General features: G+C 44.1%; 1 protein-coding gene across 1 annotated transcript in view; it reads left to right on the top strand.

Moving 5' to 3' along the window:
* The window catches only part of Cpvl (carboxypeptidase vitellogenic like), a 102435-nt gene that overhangs the window by 25462 nt on the left and 64580 nt on the right, over positions 1 to 12393 (top strand). Inside the window, exons 6-7 of the mRNA XM_055611875.1 lie at positions 428 to 494; positions 12192 to 12314. Of these exons, the coding sequence (XP_055467850.1) occupies positions 428 to 494; positions 12192 to 12314 (190 nt within the window). The remainder of the gene's footprint in view (positions 1 to 427; positions 495 to 12191; positions 12315 to 12393) is intronic.

Raw genomic sequence — 12393 nt, 5'->3', positions numbered from 1 at the left:
TTCCTAAATCCTCTCCACAAAGCCTGCCTAAATGGCATTCTCATAGGGTTTACACAAAAGTTGGTAAGCAGTTTGTGGAAGCTGGCACCATGGGCACGAGAACCCCTCAGCAGTCAGGTGACCCTGCCTGGCAGTAACAGGTTTGTACGTCGCCAGTGTTGATGTCCAGTGTCCATGCTTCTTTGTAGGGCAGTGTTGACCTACCTGTTCACTTTGCCTGACCATCCATGTGGAATGTAGTACTACCTGGGACTGAAAACCGTGTATCAGTGGAACGCACAGCATCGTGCTACCTTCCTCCCATTAGGGTGCATGCCCATTTGCCTGCACCTCAACCCCGCCCCTCCCACCCCTGCCATGAGGTGAGATAGCTAGCCACTCACTGACTCACTTCTCCAATCAATTTCTATGTTCTCTTCTTCCACAGCGCGCTGGTTCAGTTTTTCCATTTGTTCCCCGAGTATGCGAAGAATGACTTTTATGTCACCGGGGAGGTGAGTTATGTCTTATTTTCTTGTGTGATCCGACTAGCAAGATGAGTGAACTATACGATGACAGTCACAGCAAACATATGTATAGATGTTTATGTTCAATGTCAATCCGGTCTTCATAATTTACCAGTTATTCCCCCAAATATCCTCTGCAACGATGTTTTGATCTGAGATCAGTGAGGGGTCACGTATTGGGATGGCTGCGGCGTATTAATATGTCACAGTGCTCCTCCCCTTTTGTTATTGCCTCTTATATTGATGATCTTAAGTGGGGCCCAGGTGTCTGTGGTACATTCCATATTCTAAACTTGTCTTATTCTCTCCTCAGTGATCAGATTCAGTGAGGGTTCCACCTAGAAAAAGCTGTATGCTTTCCAGGCATCCCCCTAGGAGCCATACAATGGCGCTTTACCTCTAGGGTGGTACAGAACTTGATCGCTAGCTTAAGATGGCATCAGCTAGATTCCATCATGTAAACACACCTGCTTCTGTCTGTGATTCATAAGTAATCTACAAGCACATGAGCAACCCTAGATCGATTGATTAGACATGTCTATTATGATGGGGAGGTTTTAAAATGGTACATTTCTCATCTGCTTCTGTACGGATATCATCCCTCGTTTTCCCACAGGGCTGATCCTTTCTGTCTCTTCTCTGTGTTCGTGTATTTCCGTATGGGCACCAGGGCATTGACATTTCTATCTGATCTGTCAAAATCGATCACTTTTGTTTAGATGCTTCTTCTAATTCTGCTCGATGAAAGGCCTGTCAGGCTTGCTCTTGTGTCTCCTGGTAGGTTTGATAATTTTTGAGCATTTCCCTTTTATCACAATGGCCTCTGAAGCATCCTGTCCAGCCTTTGCCCTGGTCCTGGAATCCACCATTTTTCTAGGGACTCTGGCTCAGTCCATGGAGATCGGCATTGAAAACTAGGTCTGGAGTACCAAGTGTGCTCCTTGCTGCTAGGATACAGCTCCTTCAGACCTTGTGAGTCTGGCTGAGCCTGTAACTCTGGTCCCCACCACAGGCTTCTCCATTTCTCTTCTCGGCTGAAGTCTGTGTGCCTCCTCCCACACTGAAGAGCAGAGTTCCCAGCTGCAGAATTTCTCTCCTTTGCACAATCCCACCTTGTACCCTGAATGACTTTAGAATTACCCCGTCATTACCACAGCCAGCAAAAGGTCTTCCATGTTTCTCTCATCAGGACTTAGCTTCTCTCTCTTGGTCTGTCCCTGAATCTTGTCTCGGTTCATCCTCACGTAAGTGTCTTTCATATTAAATGGTCCCTGCATTCCACCCTAATGCACGTTTAACTCACCAGTAAGTCTATCCATGTTCCTGAATCTCTGAGGATTGCTTTAGGCCCCTTCCTATTTGGGAACCAATAACTTGGGCTAAGGGAATAGACTGAAGACCAGTGCGCAAGGCCTTACCCAGATGCTCTCAGGGAGGAAGGCTCACACCGGGGCGGTCATCCTCGGAGCCATAAGGCTTAACTCTGGAATGAGGACTCTTCACAGGAAGGTCCAAGTGATGGTGCCAGAGGAAGGTCTGGAAGGATGCCAGGCAGGTGGTCCACAGATGTGCACATTAAGGGTCTGAAAGAGAAGAACAGGCAAAATTCCTAGGGAATGGCAAGTTCTCAGAACAAGGAATTTCGTGAGTCTGTTTTCCCCTTCTTCTAAGCTGTCAGAGAAGATTGCTTAGCATTCTATCCTTTTTTTAACACTCAGTTTCTTGGTATCACATTGCATTTAGTTCCTCTATCAGTAATATTTCCTGCTGTCCCTTGCCTTTTGAACATTTTCAGAGGCGAGTTGGAAGAGGTGCAGGAAGTGACACCCTTGTCACTTTCATAGTAACACCGGAAGCCACACGTTTCCCCGTCTAGCAGAAGGCTTGTCTGCTCAGTGTGTAACTCCTCGTCTAACAAATGAAGTGGCAATGCTGTTACCACGATGCTCAGCAAAAGCTGCCAAATCCCGCAGCAAAACTTTTGACTTGTCTATCTATTTGTGCCTTGTGGTTTTATGCATGTCATTTCCAAATGTGTGTGGGAAAAGAAAAATGTTCTTTCTATATTCCTTGCCACTAGGATGCCTAAAGAAGCCTGTGCCTTCCATGAGTGGGAGGGCAGAAAGGGCCTGGAGGTATGGGGGCAATAACCTTGTGGCCTCAGCTTCAGAAGAGTACTGTGGGTAGGTCGGTCCATGCATGTCCAACCTTTTGACACTGTGACACTAGGTCATGCCCAAAGTTCACAGTTGAGAACCGCGCAACTGGCTGACAGAAACAAACAAACAAAGAGCAAATAAGAAATCTCATGTGATAAGCATGTTTATGATTCTTCATTTGGCCCCATGCAGCTCTCAGGCTACAAGATGGACATGCTTGCTCTAGAAGTCACATATCTCTTTAGAAGGAAGAATGCCGAGAAGCGATACTCCATTCCTCCAGTCTCACGTTCTGTTCTGTTTGTCTTCTAAGGCCTTGAGGGAGAATCGGGTTCTGAGTTGCTGATTGGAGGCCCGCAATGGAATAGAGGAAGGCTGGCTGGTTGTTGGAGAGCTGGGTCTTCCTGGATGGTCCCAGCCCAGTCAGTAACCTCGCCGAGTGTTTTATCTTGCAGTCCCAGGGTTTAGTTTTGAAATCAATCCCCACAGCTGTTTTGCTTTGTTTTATTAAAAGTTCAGCAGCAGTCACTCGGACTCAGTCTTACAGGATCCCCATGTCCCTGCAGTTTGAACATAATATCAACCCTCCCTGCCTCTCTCCGGCGCTTTGTCAAACTGTTAATTGAAAGTCCTCTCTTTTCTGGATGTCCACTTGCTTCTTAGGGATTCACCACAAATAACACCACCACATTTGTAGATTCCGCCTTGAAGAATAGTGGGTAAGCTCAAGAAATGTTTTTCTGCTTTTCGTTGCCTCAGTGTGGGACAGAGCACCCTTTACATTCATGTACCAGGAAAGAAAGGAAAGGGTCTGCAGCCACTGTTCAGAGCCCTGGCATTGGTCGAAGAGAGTCTGGAAACGAGAGTGGTACCTACTACATAGCACAGTCTGAGTGTTTAATTAGATAGTCCTTCTTAGATATTTAAAATGGAGTGACTGTGGAGTGACTTGATGCCTCCATTAGGGATCAAAGCCTACGGCCCTTGGCATGCAGACTGGGCTGGAGGTGTGAGCAGACGCTCAGCTTGCTCATTGCTGGTCTATAGCACTGCCTGTTCTGTTGAGCTATTTTGGCTGGGTATATGTGTGAGTGTATGTATGTATGTGTGTGTTCCCAGGGAAATAAATCAAACTTTGAGCATGATAAGCCAGCCCTCTACCCGTGTGCTTTATTCCTACCCAAATGTTTTTCTTTAAGCATTTGTTTTGCCTAAAAGATGAAGGTGCCTTGAAGATGATACTAGAAGTTTGACTGATGTGTTTTATATGTATCAGGAAGTGTGAGGACTCAGCCACACCCCACTGGCATGGCATATCAGGGAGAGCAGTGTGGGTCCACTGCGGGTGTGAAGGACAAGGAAGAAGCCTCTTCTTTCTTTCTTCTCTTCATCTCTGCCTGGAACGCCAACTGGAATTAATTTTCTCTAAAGAGAGACAAATGTGTCTGTAAATCACCCTCCCTGGGGCAGGAAAAAATATACTTCAAAAAGAAACAAGCTGTGTTTAATTCCCGTGATTAACTTTCTTTCTAAGCGTTATCCTCCCAAGCCAGAAACTATTAGTGAGACAGCTCTTGTTCTTGAGGCATCAACACACTGTAGAACCCTCTCCAGCATCCAAAGGCTGGACTAGAAGTTAAACGAAAACAGCCCTAACAGGAACACAGGCAGGTGGCAGGATGAAGGGTGACTGCCCATCGTTCTTTGAGCATGGGGGATGTATGTACCAGTCCAGGCAAAGACTTAATGCTGTGGGTGCTTTTAGAAACAGGGATGCCTTCAAAATAGCAGGATATATGCTTGACAGAGCTTCTCTTCCCTATAGCAGAAGAGGGTGGAATCTCTTTACAGGTAGGTTTGTAGCCCTAGCTAAATTGAGGACCAAATGCAGGCAGAACCTTGAAGCTACTTATGTGTTAGTTAGTTAGTAAGCTCAATGGGCGTACTTCATCTGGATGGGAAAATCCTATTGGGAGCATGTTGTCTGACTACTTCATTGATGACCCTAGGGGACTAAGGGGTCAGCTCGGCACATGAAAGTGATGGCTTGTTTAATTTTTTTCTTATGCCGTGTTAATCGCATACTAATGGATGTTTTAGAGTGCTTCATGAAAGGCTGTTACGAGATATAATAAATCTATCAGTGGTATTTCTCCCCATTACTTTCCATCTCCCTGTCATTGTCTCTCTAGCTTGCCCGAGTCTTTGCTGACTCTCGCGTCTACCATCCTCTGCTCAGCTTCCCATGCATGCTTGTTCTTCTCTCCTTAACAACCTCATGACCACACACTTCTCCCCACTTCTTCCCTATCTATCAGGATTGTCACTGCTCATTAGAAAAAAAAATCATATATTACACTCTGTATTTTTCCCTTAACCGATGGAAAGATGTTTCTATTAGGTGACTCACAAGCACTGACGTGCAAGTGATGGAGTGACAGGTGAGATAGAGAGGGAGAACCACGCTAGTGATAGTCCAAGAATCATTCTGTATGAGCCTCCAGCAGCCTTGTTACTCTTGAAGTCACTGAGTTGGGGGACTAGAGGATAGCTTGAAAGAACACCATGTTCGCATGTTTTATCGTTGGAACATTTGCTCAGATTGGAACTCACAGCAGCCGTGAGCCCTCTTTGGCTGTTAAATGCATTGTTTTGTTAAATCTCAACAGTCTCCTTAATTATCCCAATCCTAAGGACGAAGTGACTGAGACTTAGGCTAGGTATGCCTTATCAAGGTTACACAGCCAAAAAGAGGGAAAGCCAAACCTGGAGCCTACTGATGAGACTCCAGGGCAAAAGGTTGAAATGCTGACACTGGCTATAGGTTATACAGCCTTGTGTAGGAAGGTGCTTTCTGGAAACCAAATCATCTCCAGGAACTCTCTCCTCCCTCAGAGCTGACCCTCCTCTCCTGGAAGGGAGTCTGACACCCCCATTCCTATTTCCTGCAGCTCTCTAGGGTTATAACTCTATACAAGTGAGAAGAGGCTCCCTAGCTCTTCGAAGGTCTGTCTTTCTGGCCAAGACCTAGTTTTAATCACAAAGACTTAGCTTTGATCATAAAGTTTTATAGGGCACATGGAAGTCTGAAGTGATATAAGGACTAGAAGTCCTTGGAATGCAGTTATTTCTCCGCCATGAAACTTGCTGAATTTTATTAGCTAGCATTCAAGCTCTTTTAACTCTTCAGTCCATGATAAATGTCTATTTTCAACTACACCCATCTGCACTCGCCAATATTTTTGTTTAGAATTGAAAACGGATTTGTGACTGTTTAACGAGTTTAATATTATAAGAATCAAGGTTTAAGCTGCAACCCAGAGAACTGAACAAGGGCATATGGAAATATTTACAAGTTGGGCCTCTGGCTCTCAGAGGGTATACCCAAATCAAATCAGTCCATATTTACTGATTCTCAAGTTGCACAGAGAAGAATGTGAGTGCACAGACAGAAGTCATAAGTGTTGTCTAAAGCGAACTGTTCTGCTGGTTGGACAGTACGATGTAGACACAACACTGCGACCTAGTTAAGATGCCCAGGGTGGGGACAGTAATTCGAAGGTAAATCACTTATGCAGTTTCAACCATCTAGATCCTGTCTACACAGCACAAAGGCTTCGGTCTGTGTCTGTAGCTTGGTTTGCTCAGACTCATTATTTATCGGTCAAATTAGCTGGAGTCTCCATTTTAAACAAAGGACTTTATTCATCTGCTTGAATCACCTGGCAGCAAGCCGGGCTTTTCCGATTAGCTCTGAGGTCAGAATAAGATGGGGAGGGGAATGCATCCTGTGTCCCTGTACCTGTCATTGGTGGGTGGTATTTTTGAAGACACACCCTCAGTATTTAAAAGCGAATTATCTATCATTTGGAAGTCAGCACAATTCCTTTGCATGGGTTGGTGCGGCTAGAAGTTGGCTGCGGGTCAAAATGTTCTTGCTCCATGTCTATGCCTGTAGGTTTTGCAGCTTTCTTCTTAAGCTCATCTTCATGAGAAATGGATGGCTGATAATATCATGCTTTCTGTTAAAAGCTTCCCTTTTAATTGCTGCAGTGCAGTCTCAGAGTTAGATGACGCACAGTCTGGAAATGTCTAGGAAGCTGTGGAGATTGCCACAACACTGCTTTACTTGCTCATTTTCCAGGCTTACCATTTGACGTCACACTTCTCTCTGCAGAGAGTGCTGAGCTAACATGAGATCCCAACTACGCCACTGCTGGAGGAAGTCACCATTGCATTGGCCTCATCTTGACTGGCCTGTCCCATTAGGTTTTGTTTGCTGCTTTTGTAGCTTTCTTTGTGTTTTCAGTGTATATGTAGACCTCTTTCCTGTTTCTTCTGGTCTATCCTCATAAGCGAATGTGGCTGTTTCAAAGCCTGCACATGGGAAAACCTGTGCCCCAGCATATGTGCACAACTCTTTCTAGGCAGCCAACTTTTCTCCCTTCTGGAGACACCAAATTCCGTCAACTCAGTCATGAAGTCTGGAAAGAGGCGTCTTCAGACAGCTGAGTGACAGCGGAAACGGAGAAATGCCCTGAGCAGGGCAGGGTGCTCAGGTGACCCCTAGAGTGCTCAGTATACTACCACTGAGGTTGAAAATCCCTTGGCCTTTTCTGCCAGGCTGAGCTAAGGACTATGCCCAACTCTGAATGAAGAAACTGTGTACGGGACAGCTGTCTCTCTTTAATAAGAAGCCACTGCTTATTGTCACTGATAAAGCTATAAAAGTCTTGCCACAAAATTTATGTCTAGAAGCAAGGCAGCAAATGAATATAAATGCATTTTAAAAGAATCTGTACTTAAAAAACATGGGCGAATGTGGCTTAAATACTAAAAACTGTAGATACATGTAACGTATGTATTGTTGATGTAAAGGGGCATTGTTTCTCGTCTACTGTTATGGTCTTCCCAGCCCCACTTTGAAGGAGCTGATTGAAGCTTGGTTTTAGGTATGAAATTTTCCCCCTCTCTTCAACGTACCTGAGTAGTAAGGACACAGTAAGTCAGCTGTGAATGCTGCTGAAACACTGAGAAGAGAGAGATTCCGATGGAATGCACAACCATGTTGAATCTCATGGTACATTTACACATCTAGATAATCAAGGGAGCACCATGTCCTTTGCAGACCACTTTTACAAGTAGAGTGAGTCCTTCACGTGGTTTCCATGAGGCTGTTCCTAACACCATGTAAGCATTCACAGGGACCGCAGACCAAGAATCAAAACTACATTCAGCTAGGATGTTAAGACCTTTCTCTCATGGGCAAAATAAAAGATTGAGAGCTGAACTCTGCCAGGCTTCTGATATAAGAGAAGAATTAGGGCTTTATTGCTTCTTTGAGCTCCAGAAAATAAGGCAAATGCAAACAAACACGGCTCGATGTCACTGGTCCTTCTTGCTGGAGGTGAGTGTGATTATAGTCACTGTGGGGGGAAAGCATGAAACACAGCAGTGCTAGAATTGGCAGCTCACAGCAACTTTAACTATCAGCGCAGAATACCAAGGCGAAACTGGGATCCAGCTGTGTTGATTACTGACTTTGCCTGAGTTGTGGTGTGAGACATGTATGCTGATCTGGCTGAGTTTCTCGCTGGAAGGTCACTGCCAAACGCTAACAAAATGTGTTCCCAGCAGCACTTTTCCTTTTCCCTAGTAGAAGGGCTTTGATGTCGCTCTGAGCTTTTATAAGAGCAGCATTGGATCTGTGGGTGGAAGGTTAGTGTTAATTTCCAGACTTCAGGGCCTTTGTTGGCCTGCCCCTTCCCACCCTGGGGAGCATCAGTGCGAGATCAGAGAAGACTTGGGCCTGGAGCGCTGGGTTGTGGTCATTGCTGCCACCATTAAGGACATAATTCAGAACCAAAGGCGCAAGGGTTCCTATGTTCAGGTCCAAAGTAATAACACAAGCATCCACAGTCTGTTTCTAGCCTGAAGGCAGACACTCCTGCCCCCCCCCCACGGTATGAAGTTTTACTCAATTTAAAATATATACAGAAGTGGGAGAAGGTGAAATAAAATATACTTGATTTGTCAACTTGTTGTCTTCCCAAGTGTTTGCGACAGTGAACAGTTAAACTGAGAAATAAGTGATTCCAGAATAAGAAGCCTGCTTTTGCAAACACAAAGAAATACATCCCAACAACGAACGTAAGAATAATAGAAATCTCACTATAATATGTTGATTCCCCATAAAATAATCCTGCTTTTGTCCTCTGTGTGACAGCTTGAATTACTCAACCAATGGAATGATTAATGAACAAGACAATGCAGGATTTGTCACACTGACACAAAGCAAGGAAGTGTGTGATAGTCATTATAAAACAAGGAATGAGATAAACATCCTCACCACTAGGATAGCGGATGTGGGATGAATATTGAAAAATACGTTGGCTCTAGAAGCAATTAAAGAATTATCCATCTCATTGTCCTGTTTGTCATGAGTGGGCTGCCTAGCAAGTATGGGGTAGATAAAAACAGGTCCCAACATGGGACCTGAGAGCCACAGGACATTCTGTGTCCACTGACTGAAGTGTGATTTGCTAGAAGAAATGAGAGCTGTGGAAGTGGCCAAGCCTGGGGAGAGCTCCAGCTTGGTATACCATTAACATGCACAGTCCTCGCTTGCTGTAAATGGACTCATGTTAGAGAAAGTGATGTAGGTTAGTTCAAGGGTGAAGCTCAAAAGCTTGAATGGGTATTAAATTTATAGGGTCCTTTTGTATTTCTTACCTAGTTATATCTCACATGCAATGATTCTCAGGAAGATTCCATATACCGGATATTTTAGGCTGAATTTACCACCACTGACTATGTAGCCATGGAAAGGCCATGGCCTTCCACCTCAGAAAGAGTAAATTTCATTTAGCAAATGTTACAAGAAGACAACCCAAGAGATACTATCACCTCAGTATAGAGATTTTTAGCATTTGCGTCAATGTCTGTGGTGAAAGATAATTAGAGATAATGTACAATTAGTCATTCATGTATCAAGTGTGCTTGCGTGGGCCTGTTTTGCACTGGTAATTGTGCGCATCATGGGAATATAATTCATGAACCATCTATTGCTTTGGTGGGTTGGAGACACGGTTTCCATATTGTTTCGTTAGAGGTAACTGTGGCCTTTCCAAGGACATTTTTGTGCTTTATTTATTCTGGTGCCCCCCCCCCCCAAGTATCTAGCATGATGGCCTTGTCAGACGACTTGTCTCGGAAGCTCTGGTTAACTGAAGGCTCGGTGACACACTTACCGGCAAAGCGATTGCTCAGGAAAATGTACTGTCTTACAGAAATGCACTCAATAAATCACTTATTTCCACCAACAAGATCATATTGCACAGCGATACAGCAAACCAAACTTCAGAGATCTTTACTTGGACATAAGAAAACTAAAACAGATTCCTGAGTATACATGCCGGAAGTGTTTTGGTTCACTGCTCTGCCCAAGTAACCGCTGTTGCACAAGAGGGTTGTGCAAGCAAGATCTCAAAGAAGTTATGTGAGTGGCCTGCTTTTATCAGCGTGAAAGGACTTTAGACCTTTGGAGTAGATCAGACCGTGTGACTCTGACTCTTACCACTGAACCTCTTCAAGTCCCGTGTCCTAGCTTGAAGTGAGAATAGTGGTCTCTCCCACCTGTGATTGTGAGTACTGTACAGATCAGTTGAGAGCAGTTACACACCCGAAGTCTATAAAAAGCCTTGGGAATGTCACAGAAAGTTTGTGGATTCACAGACACCTGCAAAATCCTCTAGTCTATTGGGAATGCCTGTCTTGCCCTTTACTAAATGCACTTGCGCTGGTTAATTTCATGCTATCGGCATTAGGCACAGTGGAAAAAAAAATAAGCAAAGTAGATGCTTGCTCCTATGTTGAGGCACGTTCTAGGATAGAGCAGGTGCAATGATTTAAGATGATGAGTAGGTAAGAGGTTTGGAGGAGGGTTAAGGATTAAGAGGGAAAGTAAAGGATATGAAACAAGAAAACAGGAATATTAAAATATTTGGTAAGCGGCCAGAAAAGAAATTGCTCAGATGGCTTCACTTAAGGAAATGAGGGAATGAACCATTCAGATACTTGGGAGAAAGCATTCCAGGTGGAAAGAGAAATGAGCACAAAAGCCCCAGTGACCCCTAGAACATTCTGGTACTGAGTGGGGCTGGAGAGGAATGAGTAAGAAGGCAGCATGGGGTGAGGTTGATGAAGGGAGTGGATCACATCAGCCTCTGGCCTCAGATAAAGCCCGCTGCTTTTATTCCAGTGCAGAATCATAGGATTTAAGCAGAGGACTGCCATTAGCTGTACCACCGTCTAGAAAACAGAGTAGCTGGGGCTAAGGGCTAACAAAGATCAGTGTGGAAGTCACTGCAGTAACCCACGCTGGAGACAGTGTGCTGGTGACATGGAACAAGGCAAGGGAACAGACCCGGAAGAAGACACTGTGCCCCAGATGCACTTGATAGAACAGACAGGATTGACAAACCTCACTAATGAACTTTAAGGGGTACAAGAGAAAGAAATATAAAGAATATAAAGTCTTTATAAATATATAAAAATATAAAGACTTCTGACCCCGAGCATCCAGAAGAGTGAATGGCAAGGGAAATTATGGGAAGACTTGGGATCGGTAGCTTCATTCTGAGCATATGGAGTTTACGGTTGGATAAACTGGACAAGGCAAGAAGGTGACTTTTGGTAGAATTAATAAAAAACTGTGTTTTCAAATATTACTGAGCAGGCTAGACAGAAGGCTCAGCCAGAAAAAAAACGCTTTCAACCAGCCTGAGGACCTAAGTTTCAGTTCCAGGACCCATGTGGTAGAAAGAGAGATTTCGTTCTTGCAAATTGTCCTCTGACCTCCGCCACTCACTCCCCTGCTCCCACAAATAACTAAATACAGTGTAATAAAAAGCATAACACTGTAGACGTGCAGCAATAACAGCACTTTCTAACATAGTTTGAAAGTGGAGGTACTGTGTTTGTTAGAAGAAAAAATGGTCCACAAAATGGATTGCCCTGAATTGCCCAAAATGAATTATGCTAGAAAAGACTAGAACACCCAGATGAATTCAAAGAAAATTTGTGACTAAAAAAATATTAATTTGTTTGTCCCTTCTTCTATTCCTTTAATGGATGCTAATTTCAAATTTTTGCAAATTTTTCAAAAATTTTCAAATTTTTAAGTCTTAGGTTTAGACTGGAGATTTCTTTTTCCTTTTCTTTAGTAGAACTTGGAATAGAAAATCCTGGGAAAAGACACTTGGTGGGTGATAGGATCGTGTCCAGCATTCCAGGTCACTTTGTTTTGGAAGGCCATTAGAGCGTTCATACGTCACACAGTACTTGCATTTTTCCTGCCCCGTGGGCCATATGATGTGAGAACAGAAACGAGAGGTAGACAACTGTTCCTCTAGAATTTTCAAAGGGAGCTGAGGAAGTGGATGGTGATTATTGTCAGCTAGATGCGGTGCATTCGGTTGTGTGTGGATCAGTTTCCGGCTGCCATTACACTCTCTGTCTCTCTCAGTCTTACGCAGGGAAATATGTGCCGGCCATAGCACACTATATCCACTCCTTCAATCCCTTGAGGCTATTCAAGATCCGCCTGAAAGGAATCGCTATCGGAGATGCTTACTCTGACCCTGAATCGGTTGGTGTCCTGCTTTTTTCTCTTTCTTTCTTTCTTTCTTTCTTTCTTTCTTTCTTTCTTTCTTTCTTTCTTTCTTTCT

The sequence above is a fragment of the Psammomys obesus genome, unplaced genomic scaffold (genome assembly GCF_907164565.1).
Source record: "Psammomys obesus unplaced genomic scaffold, mPsaObe1.curated_primary_1811, whole genome shotgun sequence".
NCBI lineage: Eukaryota > Metazoa > Chordata > Mammalia > Rodentia > Muridae > Psammomys > Psammomys obesus.
The sequence above is the reverse complement of the archived record's forward strand: the minus strand, read 5'-3'. Positions and strand labels throughout refer to the sequence as shown.